Here is a 16316-nt window from a genome sequence, read left to right as displayed (position 1 = left end):
CACTTAAAAGAAATAACAGGGATAAATTCTACAGGGTCCAGATAAGTCCAGAAAGACTGGACACAGAGTGGTAGTGTTTGTGGGGGTCACACAGGGAAAGCAAAGCCCTGTGCAAAGTGCGAATGAGGAGGAAGACAGATGACTGTAGTGACAGTATGTTGTAAACTATTATTTTGGGTGTGGTAGGTGGACAATGGTCTTCACAAAATGTCTATTTCTTATTCTTTGATGTCTGTGAAGTGTTATCAAAAAAGGGTGATTAGAGACCTGTAGATGAAGAGATCAACCTGGACTACTGGTCTGGGCTCAGTGCAATCTTAAGAATCCTTTGAGAGAGACGCAGAAGGAACAGAACCAGAGAGAGATTCAAGGGAGATGGATGTGGAGAGAGAGAGGGAGATGCTGCTGGCTCTGGAGATGGTGGAAGGTGTCATGAGGAAGTTTTCCAGATGTCAGGAAAACATATTCTCTCCTAAAGTCTCAAAGGGAACTAAGCCTTATTTAGACAATGACCTCTGAATCTGTTAATTAACAAATCCATCCCATCAGGAACAGGGCATTAATAAACTTTCTGGTTTAAATGCAGAGTCTATTATTGGCTAAGAATCCAACTCAGGGCAGGAGAGGTGGCTCAGTGGTTAAGAGCCCTGCTGCCCTTGAGAAGACCCATGTTGGGTTCCCAGTACCCGCATTGTGTGGATCACAGCTGCCTGTAATCTGATTCTCTCTCTCTCTCTCTCTCTCTCTCTCTCTCTCTCTCTCTCTCTCTCTCTCACACACACACACACACACACACACACACACACACAAAAGTTAAAAACCCAATTCTATATTATTTGAAATTATTATTCTAAATAAGTCGCAAAAATGAACTTAAAGGAATAAAAGGGCATGCCAGGTAGATAGCAAATTAAAATTACTCTCAGGAAAAATAGAATTTAACCCAGAAATGATAAACATGAATTAGAACGAATAACATATTATGAAAGGGGAATTATAGGGATAATAATAAAATTCATCATTTGGCTGTGAAATATAAGGGGTGAAAATTGATACTGGGGAAACAAAAAGGAGAGAACCTTTGATAAAACTCTACCATTTGGGCAAATGGTAATATTGTAGGAGATATGAACATTATTTAGCGGTATTGGCTTGATAATCCAAACACATAGATGGTCCGGTGCACTTAATAATTAGGTAATTTATATTCTTTCTGGGGTCATATGGAGGAGCTATAAAAACTAATCATACGCTATGTCTCCCAAAGACCACATTTAGGGTATATGTCAGTCAACCATGTGTTCTAACTCTGACGTAATTAGAGTCCACAAATGAGGAAGACTGTTAAGAGTTAAAGCTACAGACCTGTATTTATCTCACAAGGAGGAAACCGTGACGACACTCTCAGACTTAGAATAACGAAGATTGCAAAGAAGAATACGTGTGACGGACGCTACACGTACTGTGTGCTGCGTGAAGAAAACCACTGACAAACTGACTGCCCACCAGATTGAAACAGGAGGTGACGCTGGCTCGGATGAAGGTACTCGAAGACCAAAATGGTGGTGAACAAGAGGCAGAGGAACCTAAGGTTAAGAGCGGAAATTAGCAAATGACCCTGAGCAGAGAATCTCGGAATCTCAGTATAGCTCTGTGTCCCCAGACAGACAGGAGGAATGGGGAGAGTAGAAGGGGGTGTCGAATGGGATGCTAATGTGTGGGACTCTGGTGCAGCCCCCTGGGAGACCTGCGCGGTCTGTGGCTTTTAGATTGTCCCTGTGTTCCCATGTCCCTGCTGCTGTTCTCTGTCAGTAGCTCTAGTCCACCTCATGTCTCGTTCAAGCCATCTCTGCACACTTTCTTCAATCTCTTGGCAGCCTGCTCTGGTGCCTCAACATGGCTAGGTCATGGGAAAGACAAATATTTACTCATCTGTGAAAGGACAAGTCACTTTCTTGATGTATACTACATAAGCCACCTACTTAGATGGATTAAAGGCACATAAAACGTAAGGGTCAGCATTGTTTAGCTATTCCTCGGAACACTTACCACATGGGGACAAGGCTGTGCATGGAGGCTCGGGAAAGAAAGGGGTCAAAGTTGAGATAAAAATGAGAGATTACAAAGCCCCATCATAAACAATGGGCCAGAATACACAATAAATGGCACCTAAAAATAGATAATTGGTTATAGATAATTGACAGCAGAGGATTCTGGAATACAAAAGATCTGAACCTCAGTGGTAACCACACATAAAACCTGCAGTGAGTGACATACCATTTCAGGTTCATGCTGGCAAGAGCTAGGAATCTGGCTATGCTGAGTTTTGGGTCTTAGAGAGAAAGCTCAAATACTTCTGAAAGTGCACACTTTTTTGGTAAAATTGCTTTGGCCTCAACAACTCTACACCTAGGTATTTGTCTGCTCTGCATGAAGCCCACCTTATCACTTTTGTGTACAAATCGGCAGGGATTCTGTTCACTGTGCTACTGTTACAAAAACCCAATTATCAACTCGGAGGAAAAGAAATAATCATAATACTATTAAATTAGAGATGTGGCAGCAGCTGACCCAAGTGAACAGATACAAGGGTATAAAGGTGGGTGGGTTTTGGAATACAACACTGAGCCTAAATAATAAGTTACAAGGCATCACATATAGTGACTCAACTTAGATAACATTTTTAAAGCAAAACAAAAAATCACATAGTACTTATAAACTTATTACATATTAATATAAAATCATGACTTAGATCCACATTAAATTCATGACATGGCTGTCTTTGAGCAGAGAGCAAGGAAATAGCACTGTTCAGGATAATATATATCGTCTTATGAATACAAATGAAATCCTTCTGCTGTTTTGATGCCCACTGACTGATCAGGCAAAGTCAAACAGTACAGAACCAGAGAAAAAGGACACGGGTCTGGGATCAAACCACCAGGGACAGTGTCAGTTGCCACTTATTCCATGGTAACTTTAAATAAGTTTGTGGGTTTTTTTTGTTTGTTTGTTTGTTTTTTTCAGAGCTGGGGACCGAACCCAGGGCCTTGTGCTTGCTAGGCAAGCGCTCTACCACTGAGCTAAATCTCCAACCCCTATTCCATGGTAACTTAACCAGTCCTTGTCTCTGTTCCTGCCACCTTATGGTGATCACCATAGATTTGTAGTAGACATAATACTATCTATACAATAGTGACCAAAAATAAGCAAGCTTTTGTCACAATGAATTTCATTTTACCGTTGCCACCATAACTGCCACACCTGTTGCTAGGTGCTGAACAGGAAGTGCAGAGACTGTTAGCACTGGAATGGATCAGATACACAAAGAAATAAGAGAAGAAAAGCTGACCCTGATGAGGTGAGGAAGTGTCCCAGGGCCTGAAGGTCTGAGATGTGAACACCCAGGTCCCCTCTGCTGCATTGATATGTGGCTCAATGGGAAGCCAACAAAAGGAACCGTGCTTAAATGAGGCATCAGAATTTCCTTTCCCAGGGTCCAGTCCAGGAATTCTAAATATTAAACAGTGGCTTCTCACCTGAGGCATAGAGGCAAGAGGCCGCTGCAAAGACATGCAAAGACGGCCAGCTGACTCCCAAGGTCTTACTGAAATCTGAACAGAAGGCTTTGCGAGCTAACTGTAGCCGAGGCCAAATTAGCATCAGGAGTGTTTTTCTTACACTCCTGAATTCCAGGTGCTTCCAAGCAATGCTAAGCAATGTCCTTGTCTGCCCAGCCAGGGACACCCATGAAGAGATGGCATGCGTCCTCTGGATCTGTCTTGATGACCTCAGGGTCCTGGGGATGCTTCCCCAGGTTCACTTCATTTCCGCTGCTCCAAGTTAACAGAGACTCTGTGTTCCTGACCTAGCTCTGTCAGGACAACCTACATCCTGTCCAAAGAGCCTTCCTGTACTTGAGAATTCTCCCATTTCAGAAAGTTTTATTCTTCGAAACCTGAGGCAATTCATTCTAGTCTATTGCCCCAAATAAGACTCCTCCCTGGCTGCCCCCCTCAGGGTGGGTTGGTATTCCAAGTGTTGTGAAATGAACATACAATGTGCCCCACATACTCTGGCATTTGGACACCTGAGCTGGCTCTGCTGTTTAGGAAGGTTTGGAACCTTTAGGAGGTGGAGTCTCACTGGAGGAAATTTTATAGCCTCGATATCAAGTCCTCTGATTCCTATGTGCTACATGGTGTGGTCAGGCAGTTCGCTGCTCCTGTTGCTGTATGCTTCCTGCCTGTCGTCATGTCTTTCTCACCATGGTGGACTCTGGCTCTCTGGACATCCAGAAGAATTCCCTGTCTTAGTTAAGTTTTCCTGGCCATGAAGAGACACCATGACCATGGCATCCCTTATAAAGGCAAACATTTAATTGGGGCTGGCTTACAGTTGCGGGAGGTTCAGCCTGTAATCCTCAGGATTGGAAGCATGGCAGCTGGAGAGGCCAAGAGGTCTACATCTTGATCCAGAGGCGGCCAGGAGGAGACTCTTCCACAGGCAGCCAAGAGAAGGCTCTGATTCCACTGGCCAGACTTGAGCAATATGAGACCCCGCAGTGACACACTTCCTCTAACAAGGGACACACCTACTCCAACGAGGCCATACTTTCTAATAGGGCCATTTCCCATGGGCCAAACATTTTCAAACCACCACACTCCCTTAAGTTGCTTTTTGTGGGGTATTTTAGCAACAGAAATAAAACCAATACAGAATGTATTCTAAAACAATAGAGATCCATTCACAGGACATCAGCCAAGGAAGAGTTAAAATTTTATAGCTATATACATATATACACATATACCACGTGTATGTTCTTTCATTCCAAACTTTTTAAAGAAGTCTCGTTTTTTATCTTTTTAAAGTCTAGTATGTATTTCTGTGGCATTAAAAATTTCTCTAGACTGTCTTTGAAGTTCCTGACATGACCTTGAGGGGGGCTTTCCACTCCCTGCCTTCTGACCCCTTCAGCTGTATGTTTCTTGCTGAGGGAGAATTCAATCACAGTGGTGGCCATGGTGCATGTGACCCTGCATGATGTAGATCTCGGCAGACGGCTGACGGCAGGGAGCATCTGGGGAAGGATGACAGTTTCTGACAGCCAAGAGAGGAGAGAGAATGAGAATGACCCCTCCTATCGGGACAGCCAGCAAGGAGGCTGTGGGGCTCCGGATCTGTAGCAGGGTTGGTGAGGGAGTAAGCAAGCATTAGTCAAGACTCTTTCCTAGTGCCTGGCGGTCTAAGGATGCAATTTCTGTGGCATTAATCCATATTTATCAGGAAACTCACAAGACCCCAGCTACCACATGAAAGAAGTTCAGTTTTGAACTAAGACAACTCCAGTCGAGTCTTCTACACTTGCCTAAACCAAACCAACACTGATTTCCAGGAGCAGATGGAGGCCAGACACAGCCGGCAGCATATCGCTTGTGTGACACGCATGGCTCTGATGTGAGGAAATATTAGACAGTTGAGACACGGGATCGTAAAAGTCTTTGTGGGAAAGAAGAAAGCGCTGTTTTAGTAAGCCAGCTGGACCGTCCACTGTAGACTCTGTATTAATAAGGAAGTCTTGATGTACTTTCTGTGTTGTGAAATATACCAAAGTTTCCGTATTCCACAGTTTCCGTTAGACCACAGTTTCCGTAAAAGGGAATCTGGGGGCTGGACGGTTGGCTGCATGGTTAACAGTGTGCACTGATCTTGTAAAGGACCTGAGTTCCCAGCACCCACGTTGGGTTAGCTCACAATTGCCTGTAACTCCAGTGTCAGGGGACCTGGTGGTCTCTCCTAGCTTCTTCAGGCATTTGCGTGCATGTGCGGTGCACATATCCCCACCACCACCACCACCATCAACCCCCACATTACCACCATTACACTACCATCATCATCATCAACCCCCACATTACCATTACACCACCACCACCACCACCATCATCATCATCAACCCCCACATTACCACCATTACACCACAACCACCCCCCATCATCATCATCAACTCCCACATTACCACCATTACACCACCACCACCACCCCCACCACCACCATCATCATCAACCCCCACATTACCACCATTATACCACCACCCCCCATCATGATCATCAACCCCCACATTATCACCATTACACCACCATTACACCACCACCACCACCATCCCCACCACCCCCATCATCAACCCCCACATTACCACCATTACACCACCACCACCACCACCACCACCACCACCACCATCATCAACCCCACATTACCACCATTACACCACCATTACACCACCACCACCATCCCCACCACCATCCCCACCATCATCATCACAGCAGCAGTGGCAGCAATGACGACAACAACAATGACAACAACACAAAGCTTTTTGAAAAGTTAAGTAAAACCTAGAGATTCATGAATGGGAGGGAACGGATGCTCTGTGTGTTTTGAGGCTTCTCTGGGTTGCCTGTGTCTTCCTTCTGTTGTCCCCCGGCCCAGCTGAGTCCCCACCTAGGTTCTCGCTGAGGGTCACTGACCCCTTCTCCTAGGGCTAGTTTCATACTGGACCACAAAGCAGCATTTCCTAGGCAAGACTTCGCAGTTTCTACCAAATGCAGCCATGAACTAACTGGGTAAGTAGTAATCTTTTCTCGACAGGACTTTCTTCTACCGATTAGTAAATAAAAACCCAGATCCGGGGCCTCATGTTGAAAAGAGCAATGACTGCCAGTCTGTGAAGATGCCTTGATGAAGAATGAGGGAAGGATGCTAAAATGGATCAGGATGAGGAATAAAGGCTGCTATTTGGGACCGATGTCCAGTGAGCTGTTTTGAATTAGGAGAAAGTGTTAATTCTATTCCTTTCCATAGTCACTGCTATGAAATAATAATTATTTGATTCTTCAGAATATGTGACAGATTTTATTCAGATGACAATAATTTGCGGATAGGAAGAAAACAATGCCAGTTATTATTTTATGTTTAAATTTGGAAAACCAGTTTTAAAATTAATGGTAACTTTAATGACTAGAATAGGAATTCTTAAATTTGACAAACAAATAAACAAACAATACCAACAAACCTAACAAATACCAAAATTAGAAAATGTGTTCCGTGCCCTCTATAACAACCCCAATGCTATCTCTTCTTGAGCCAATAATAAATTGATTAAGTAAGTAATTAACAAGAGCTTGTAGGTGGCTAGCAGATCTAAAACATACACACAATTTATACAGGCCTAAGATGGACTCATTTTAATACATATACTTTGCCTTGTACATATACATATACTTTCTATTTTTGGCATATAGTATCTTACATGTGATGTATCCTTACAAGAATCATTTTATTTTTAATTGTGTGTGTGTGTGTGTGTGTGTGTGTGTGCTTATGCATGCAGTTGCCTGTCAAGGCCAGCAGGGGGTGCTGGATTACTTGGCTCTGGAGTTAGCAATCCAATATGGGTACTGAGAACTGAGTTCAGCAAGGGCTCTAAACTGTGGAACTATCTCTCTGGCCTCGATACATCCTTATAAATTGCATTGAAATAGTCTCTGAGAAAGGAGAGAACAGAAAGCAAACAGACAAACGTATATCCAAGGAGAATCTACAGAGACGACGTTCTCCAGAGGGCTCGGAGCTGATGCCCTCAGTGAGATCTAAAGCTGGTTGCCTCTAAACATCCTCCCGCGTGGGATTCTATGACATGTCTTTGCTCGCTTACCAGATGTGTATATTGTGCTTCTTGGTTGATTCTATGACATGTCTTTGCTCGCTTACCAGATGTGTATATTGTGCTTCTTGGTTGACAAAAGGACCATAATGAAGAGAAATAAGGTCGGGAGCGACATGGTTCTGTGCTGCTTAGCCAGGAGTTGCTCTGGCAACTCATTTTCAAACACATGTTGTAAAAAGTAAGAACCCTGGACGGAAGCCAAAGCTGTGGTAGCCCGGGACTTACTCACCAGGCGAGCCCGGAATTCTGCAGGGATGAAGGACTGGTTAGAGAGCTGGAGAATTCTGGACGTGTCCTTCAGGACGTAGATATTGCCGAAGTCGATCTGAGTGGGGTGTATGAAGATAACGGGCCCTTCTCCAATACTCTGTACGTGACATGCCTGTGTTCCACAAGAGGAAGAACAAAGGGCCAGGTGAGGGTGCTGGTGTGAGCTCACATTCCTTCCCCATGGTTCTTGGTGGTCGGAGGGACACAGAGATGAACACGTGTGGTCAGGCCTGTTTGTCTAGCCTGGAACACCTCCCTGGGGTGATCAGCTCTCCTGGGCCAGCCCAGGGTCACAGAGTAAAGAAAAATCGTATTCTTGGAGCTGTATGTCCCATCCAGCCATTCGTTCACAAGAATACATAGTTATGTGTTGCTGTGATGTGTTTGAGTTTATTACCCAGATTTACCATTCCGGTTATGGCTGACAGGCAAAGCTACCTCACAGGTTGGTTGTTGAAATCCACACTTTGAAGCTCATGGGTCCTTCTCTTTCCTAAAGCACTAGCTGCCTTCTTTACCAATTGCATGAGCCATTCGGGGGATTCTGAACTGATCACCTTACTCTTACACGGAAGTGGTCAAAGCAAAAACTTGGCTCATTGTGCTCCCTAGGTAATCAAAACCCAGGTACGGGACACGAATCAGCTTCCAAGCAAACTGGAAGCCCATGAAAACAAACTCCATTAAGACTTAAGAGTTTTCAGTTCAGCCTAAGCAGTAGTTTCCAGTGTTTCTCCCCTACCTTGCCTGGAGAGACTCTTAACAGCTCCAGTAGGTAAACTCCGGTTGCTCTAGAGAAGGTCTGGGGAGCTGCCTGTAGGTGACCGAGTGATGGCCAAACTTACCTCTGCTCTTGGAACAACTGACGAGCTCGTTGAACACACAGATATGTTGACCATGGAGAGGCACTAGCCATGTATATGAATGTTGTGTGTGCGTATGTGTGCACGGATGTGCATATACACGTGTGCATGCATATGAAAAAAATGCTACTTAAGTTAGTCTTAAGAACAATTCCTGTACCGCCTTTGGATGTGTCTGCATATAGTGTCCCCAGGTATTACCACACACATGTTTTACTTCTGCAGAGTGAAAACATAGAGCCTCGTAACCATAGAACCCAAGGCTATACAATAGCAAGCCATGCCTTCGAGGAAGAAGCTAAAACCCCCATGGTAGGAGCGTGTGACCTCGCTGCGACTCTGAAAGCTGACTCACCAGAGGGGCTTCCTGGCTCCCGAAGATTGAGATGTAAACTGTGGATCTGTGTGCACCAGTGACCTGGGTCTCCAACGCTAGTGGTATGTTCACAGTGCTGTGGGGGGAGATGACTCCACAGGGGGAGGGGCTAGAAAGCAGCATGGTGGGTGAATTCTCATATATCTGCAGAGAGACAAGGCCAGGGGAGGCAAGTCATGTTTAGAATAGAACGGGTGTCAAATTGGCTTATTTTGAAGCAAGTGTCGCTCTGAGTCCATGGAGAGTTATTAGGAATAAATATCTCACCGTTTAGACAAGCCTATGGGGTAAAGACCTTGATTCAGCCCATAGGACATTAGGTTAAGTGGAGTGTGCACCCCCCCAAATCCCAGACTCCTAGAACAGCGGGATACAGGGAGTGAGCACAGCAGGCATTCAGGACAATGGCCATTCATGACCAAGGTCTACAGCTGGGTCCTTTGTGCCTTCATGCTTCATTTCTCACTGCCTTAGACCTCTGCACTCCATTAACGTAGGTCATGCCACCAGCACTTTCTGAGCACGTGGTCCCAGTCCTGTCTGCAATCCTTGACTCTTGTGATCCCCTTCTGAGCCTGCTGTTCTCCTTGACCTGCCACAGACACTTTTTTTTCCTTGAATTTGCTCCAATTAACCCCACCCGAAAAGCTTCAGTGGGTGGCTTGCTCTGGGAGCATCACAGTGGTGAAGTCCTTTTCTACTGCATGTGGCCACCTGAGTGCCCGATGGATATACTTTGGGACCTGGCATCTCCTTTCTCCAAGTCCACTTTCTGGCCCAAAGCTGGCACTGTAGGTCTGGGTAATTCTGAACTCCTGAGGGCTTTAGGTCCCAGCAGCAAGACACAGGACACAACTTTCATCTTTCTGGAACCTCCTTTCCCCTTCTGCATCTGGCCTAACACGGCTTCACAGCACCGTGTCATGGTGCACTACCCCTTGGCTGAGTCCCCTGGAGCCTGAGACAAAAGGGGGAAAGTCTATAATGTGACCTTTTATCCAAATAGTGACTTTTTTGTCCACTATAGTTTTAAAAAATTAACTTAGTATCTTAGAACATGTGGCAAAAATACTAAGTTTCTTGGTGACTAAGCAGGCCTCCCCTTCAATACTGTACCCGAGGTAGGTTCCCAGTTCCCCTATGTTGGACGTACTTCCCCCGTCCCTGGACGCAGGCTATGCTTTGTTCTTGAGATGACCGTGCACAGCATAGGGCCCCCCTTCTGCTGCTGAGTCTGTGTTGGGGGTGCTCTGTAGCTTGGTTCTTGCTTTCTGCTTATGTCAAGAGACGCCCACATAATAATTTCAACTTCCTCTCCTACATAATATTCCTTTGGCCAGTGAGAGGTAGCCATCTGGTCCTAGCTCAGCCTTCTTTTTTCAGTTTAAACATTCGAGTTGGCTCTTCTCAAGACTTAGATTTGCCAATGACATGGGCCACATTCTGGTTACTCCAAACATACTGCCCCCCCTCCCCAGTTTTCGTTACAGAAGATGACAAGAGCTGAAGACAAGATTCGGGCCATGTTTTGACCAGTGGCTAGCGTCTTCCTCTGGCTGCATTTCTCAGCTCGGGTTCGTGAACGCTGTGGTTCCTGGCTGGTTGTGCTATTGTAGGATGTGGAGCCTTGGTTGAGGAAGTGCATAACTGAGGGCTTGGAGCCCCTCTCCACTCCAGTTTGCCATCTCTGTTATTTGTAGGTTGAAATGTGCTCAACGAACCTCTCGCTACATTTGATTGCTGCCATGCCTTCCTGTTGTGGGCCCTTAACCTACTTCTTGTATAAGCCAGAATAAATGATTTCTTCTATAAGTTCTTCTTTTGTCATATCTTATCAGGGCAGCAGAAAAGTAATTAAACATCCAAGTTACTCCCCCTGACCCCATGAATTTATGTTGTAGCTATACTCACAGACCTAAAGTTTAAGTCCGAATTCGTTCTTGGTAAACTGTATGTCATTAGTGACCTTCCATTGCTCTCTATAAATCTTTCTGCATTTTCTGCACATGTGACCTATTTGGTCCCCCACGTAGCCAGGGGTAGGGATGTGTGGAAGGGTGTGTTTCATGGGAATTAAGACGTGATCCCTCTTCCTGTGTGACCTCTAGATTTCTGGTCCAAAGGGCCCATTTATAACACTTCATTACCGTATCTTGGTGATGGCTGTTCAACCCTGGCCATGAGTACAAATGAGATCTCCCAGCTCATTTCCCAAGCATGGCTAATTCACAGGCAATTATTTGCAGGTGCACTTCTGCATGTTGGTTTAATTGACACTTTCTCTTCTTTATCAAGGACAATTTCCTTGGGAAATGAACAACCGTTTACACCTGCAGCCGCTCAGTCACACAGACAGCCATCCAGCTGTGGCCCCGGACTCATCTGAGGGTTAAAAATCAGAGGTCATGGGTCCAGGACCACCACGGCTTCTCAGAAGGATGCCTCCTCTTCACTGAGGGAGTGAGTCCACTGGAAGAAAGGTCAACATTGAAAAGGGATAAAGTAACTCACCTGAGGCAGGACCTTATAGCACCCAGGAAGGTCATCATGGTTGACAAGCTGGATGGTCTTCTCGTATGGGTACTTCAGGAAGCAGCGCCCGAAGTCCACCTCTGTAGTCACCAACTGGAGCTTGGGCACAACACATCTGCTCAAAGGATGGAGAGCTTGTTACATTCAAAAGGGCAGAGTGCTAAGCTAAATGCATCGGTCACTGTTACATAGCGGTTTCCCTAGTAACATTAATAGGGGGCACTGTGGGGAACAAGTAACTGTCTCTACCCTTCTTGTCCCGTTGTCTCTCTCTTTTAGCCCCCACTTAGCATTAACTAATCAGAAGAGAACTAGAGGTAGACCTCCTTAAATAGTTGCCTTTGCCGGGCTGCGACAACTCTTTCCACTCAGTTTTCACCGTGCCCCTCCTTTATGAAGGGCCTCATAGCCAAGTTCCTCAGGGTAGCGGGTCTGTGTCTGTGTCAAATAGGGCCAGTGCCACTGTACAGAGGCTTAACTAGCTGTGCTGCTTGGATGGGTTAGAAAGCCTCCCAGGACAAAGCTTGAATCATTTACATAACAATAATAATTCTGATTCCTGTGCAGGGTAGCAGTCTCTGCAGCTCAGTGCTGGACTGGAGCCGTGCCGGTGTCCCTTACATGTAGCCCTATGGGTGGCCTGGGTTCTATTTCAAGTCTATGGCTGTCAGTGTCTAGTCTGCCCTATGCCACTCACGGTCCTGACATGAAGCACAAAGATGTAGAGGACGGCTTTTTAAGTCCCGTGGAGTTCAGTTCAATGCTGACCTCACAAAGTCCAACCTATGTCCCTTTGAGTCACCTGCTTTCTGTCTCACATCTCACCCCCTGGGGAGAGAAGTGACAGTCATTCTGGAGATTGGATGGCTTTGTTTAGTGGGGTTGTAACTCTTAGGGTGGTGTGGAAGAATCCTGGAGAGTGCACAGCTAGAGCGGGTGAGCCTTGGGCGCGGGCGCGGCAAGTCGCCGCTGGCTTTCTGAGTGGGTACTTTTAGCTAGCAAGGGAGTTGCCAGTTGAAAGCAACCGCTATTCTTTTGCTTCCCTAGTCTGTGTGGCAGAGAGGGTGTATGAGGTTTTACAGGGGTCACAGCAAACCTTAGCAGGAAACCCATGGTCCCTGTAGGCATTATTATTTTTTACAATTTGGCAAGACCAAAGCCAAGGCAGACCCCAGGAAGGCACGGACTGAACCAAAGAGCCTTTCCTGTGTTCAAGGAGACAAGCGAAGTTGGATGGTGGCGACATTTAAGCAGACTGAGGCAGCAAGAGCCCTAGTTCCTTCCAGGTTGATATTTGTCTCCATTCGGAGCTTCCGACACACGGTTATTACCCTCCCGCCAATCAGAGTGCCTGCACCCTCTTTAAGGTGTGTCTTCCTAAGACTCATAAGACCTACTTCCCAGACACTGATGGACCAGCTCTGCTACGTCCTTTCTGTCCACAGCCATTTGCTTCCCTGAGTTCTGAAGCTTGTCTGCTGTGGGAAGGGGGCAGCCCCAGTTTAAACCTTACTTCAGGGATCCTTCCTGACTCACTGAAAGAGAGGGAGAAGCTGGGTGCCTGGGAGGTGTAGTGCTTTGCTGTGCAAGCATGAGGAGCTGTTAGAATCTCCCGTGCTCAGATAAAAGCCTCAAGAGGGGAGAGAGTCAAGTGGATCTCAGATGCTCCATCGGCAGCTAGTCTAGGTAAAATGGTCAGTTCTGGGATCAGTGAGAGGCCCTGTCTCAAGAATAAAGTGGAGATTGATAGGGGAAGACACACCCTAGGATCAGTCTCTGGCCTCTCCATGGGCACACTGGAGTGAGTGCATCCCTACGCTCATGTGCACACATGTACATATACAACAATCAGACATGTGCTTGTATGTGTGCACACACAGAGTGAAGACAATGAGTTTATATTATTAGAGACTGACACCAGCGCCTTCTCCTACATGACCTTCATACAGACCACATTAAAAACCTCAAAAAAAAAAAAAAAGCCTTAGTAACTCATCGCCTACCTGATGAACCTATTAGTTCTTGTACTCATTAGAAAGCAATGTGGCGTACACTTAAAGCCTTTTGGTCCTTGATATCTCCACCACAGGTCCTTTTTAAACATTCTCTGTTTTAAAACTTTGCTCCTTGCACCCCAGATTCCATTTCCCATCCCCAGGAAGGCAAGAGAAATCTAGTATGCAGTGTTTCGCAGGCCAATTGCCTTGTGGGAGGCAGCCTGACCCTGGACTCAGGGGGGGGAGAAAGGGGGGGGGGGACTGGCAGAGAGGAACAGGTGTATGCTACCTGGCTGTAATCAAGAGTGCCAGCACTTCCTCTCCGATGCCCTCCACATCTACCACCAGCGCCAGCTCGTATTTCTGCACGGTGTTGGAGCACAAGGTCACCTGGGAAGAAAGAGGTGACAGGTTGCTGTCCTCTGCAGGTTGGAGCCGGGAGCCAGGGGAGAAGGCTTGCATCAGTGTGGTTTCTAAGTGCCCTGTTTCGTTAGATGGATGGCACTTTACACTGAACAAGTTACATTATGGGGTCAGGGCACGGTAGATGTTTTTGCACGCTGGGTTAGAGATTCAGTGTTAGCATAAAAGGCTGGCTCATTTCTGGGGTCTCATTTATCACGGGGACTACATACCCACACAAAGGGGAAGGTGACCACAGATGGTGAGAGACTACAAACATGGCAGACAGACTTTAATTATTGCCGTTTAAATTGTTCCTTATAACACTGGGGGCTAACTAAATGGCCAAACTTCAATATAACTGAAGAAACGGTATAGTGAATTTCCTTATGTCAAAGGGAAAGGAAAATAACTATGTACACTTTAGAAACTTGCAGGGGCAATTGGATTTTCAAACTAAAAGATTTGCCTCCCCTTTCCACTCTAGCAGAAAAATAGAAATGTCCAAAGCTAGGTCCACCTGAGGACAACCTCTACCCAGAAGATTCTCCCCTATGTTTGTGTTTACTGCGGTGAAACTTTGTTTTCAGGCCCTCTGAAAGCCTTGTTACAACTTTTAATTGCTTCAAAATGATTTCGACTGGAAACGATACTTGTTAGTTTGGAGAACAGCTTCTGGCATGGGCTAAGGGTTTTCTGCCTATAAATTATGTATCCGGGTACTAATTAAAATCTTTCTGGTTGCACAGGGAATTGCTGCATGCAAATTTGAGTCCACACAGACCTGGCTGAAAGTGCAGATCAGGAGGGAACACTGAAGCTCAGAGGGGGGTTTTGCCAAAAATACACAAAAAAAAGTAAAAAGGGGAGGCATTGGTTTGGAAAGAAAAATGATCTGGCTAGGAGAAAAGTGGAGGTGTTGGCATGACTGGACTCCTTTGTTTATGTATTGGGATTGAGGTTGGTAGGAAGAAAGCTACCCCAGGGGTAAAAGGACAGAGGGATTGGATCGTACGGAGGCTGAGGGGCAAGTGAAAAATAAATCCACCATGGTTGAGCACCTTCCAGTAGAAGTCAGTTTTAACCATCTCCGGAGAGAATGTAATGACAGGGCGAGCTTCTCTAGACCCTTGGAGAAGCCCATGGAAGGGCTGAAAAGTCCCAGAAAAACAGTTAAAATGAATAGATTTGAGGTGAGGTATTGAAAAGCATCTCAAACAAATCTGGGGATGAAACAGTGGCTGGATTGAATAAATATTCAGTGGTAACATCTACAGAATTAGCCATTTTAGCTGCCAAGTTTTTCCTTCCCAGAAACCACCATTTCAGTCAGGAGCCCTCCATTTTGCAAGATCCCGGTGTCTGGAGAAGAAAAGGTGAAGGGAGACAGCTGAAACTCTTCTCGGTTAATTCTGAGGTAACCCTGCTGGGGGCACCATGGGGCTGCCACTAAGGCCACTGCACTGGTCTGATTTCAGACCAAGCCTAGGGAGACCGTAGGCTGGGCAGCCTTCTCATCCCTCTTCCTGTGGACTCACATACAAAGCTCTAGTGGAAAGAAACACGGTGACCACATTTGTCAGGACCCAGATTTATACTGCAAACCTGAATGACCTAGCTGTCAGCTGGGCATAAGCCCAGGCGTTTACGGTTGTGCAGGACCTAAATACAAAGTCAGACAGACTCCGTCCGAGTTCTTCCGCTCTTCAATTACAGTCAATGGGTGCATTTCTGTATGGAACAGTGATTGATTGCACTGGAAGCCACAGCTCCCCTGAAGATATGGGTTCTGTATTCATGTTAGACCTGGTGAATATACATTTAACTGGGGTGAAACTGGTCTGGTGGGGACAAAGTTATTCTGAAGAGGCACTTGGGCCCTTCTTTTGGCCATTAGACTGTTAAAACAATAGTCCCCAAGATACTGGAGTCCCTTTTCCCCACCAGCTCCTGGAATCTCAAGATGGAGAAGGAGAAGGAGAAGTCTCTTTTTGTCTGGAAAGAGATCCTATCTGGTTCCAACAACTGGTCAGACTACCTCTGAGGAGAGGCTAGAGCTGAGATCGTGGTGATGAATGGGGCCATGTCCAGACCAGAACTCCTCTACTTAAAACCAAATTTCATGTCAGGACCCCAAGAGGACTGGGGAGTGGGAG

The 16316-nt window shown here is 46.0% G+C and overlaps 1 protein-coding gene across 1 annotated transcript in view; it reads right to left on the bottom strand.

Annotated features, from left to right (window-relative positions):
• The window catches only part of Hydin (HYDIN axonemal central pair apparatus protein), a 351132-nt gene that overhangs the window by 194323 nt on the left and 140493 nt on the right, over positions 1 to 16316 (bottom strand). The window contains exons 16-19 of the mRNA XM_032887538.1: positions 14048 to 14148; positions 11741 to 11876; positions 9209 to 9373; positions 7950 to 8102 (exon numbers count right to left, since the gene is read on the bottom strand). Of these exons, the coding sequence (XP_032743429.1) occupies positions 7950 to 8102; positions 9209 to 9373; positions 11741 to 11876; positions 14048 to 14148 (555 nt within the window). The remainder of the gene's footprint in view (positions 1 to 7949; positions 8103 to 9208; positions 9374 to 11740; positions 11877 to 14047; positions 14149 to 16316) is intronic.

This window comes from Rattus rattus, chromosome 17 (assembly GCF_011064425.1).
Source record: "Rattus rattus isolate New Zealand chromosome 17, Rrattus_CSIRO_v1, whole genome shotgun sequence".
Classification (NCBI taxonomy): domain Eukaryota; kingdom Metazoa; phylum Chordata; class Mammalia; order Rodentia; family Muridae; genus Rattus; species Rattus rattus.
The sequence above is the reverse complement of the archived record's forward strand: the minus strand, read 5'-3'. Positions and strand labels throughout refer to the sequence as shown.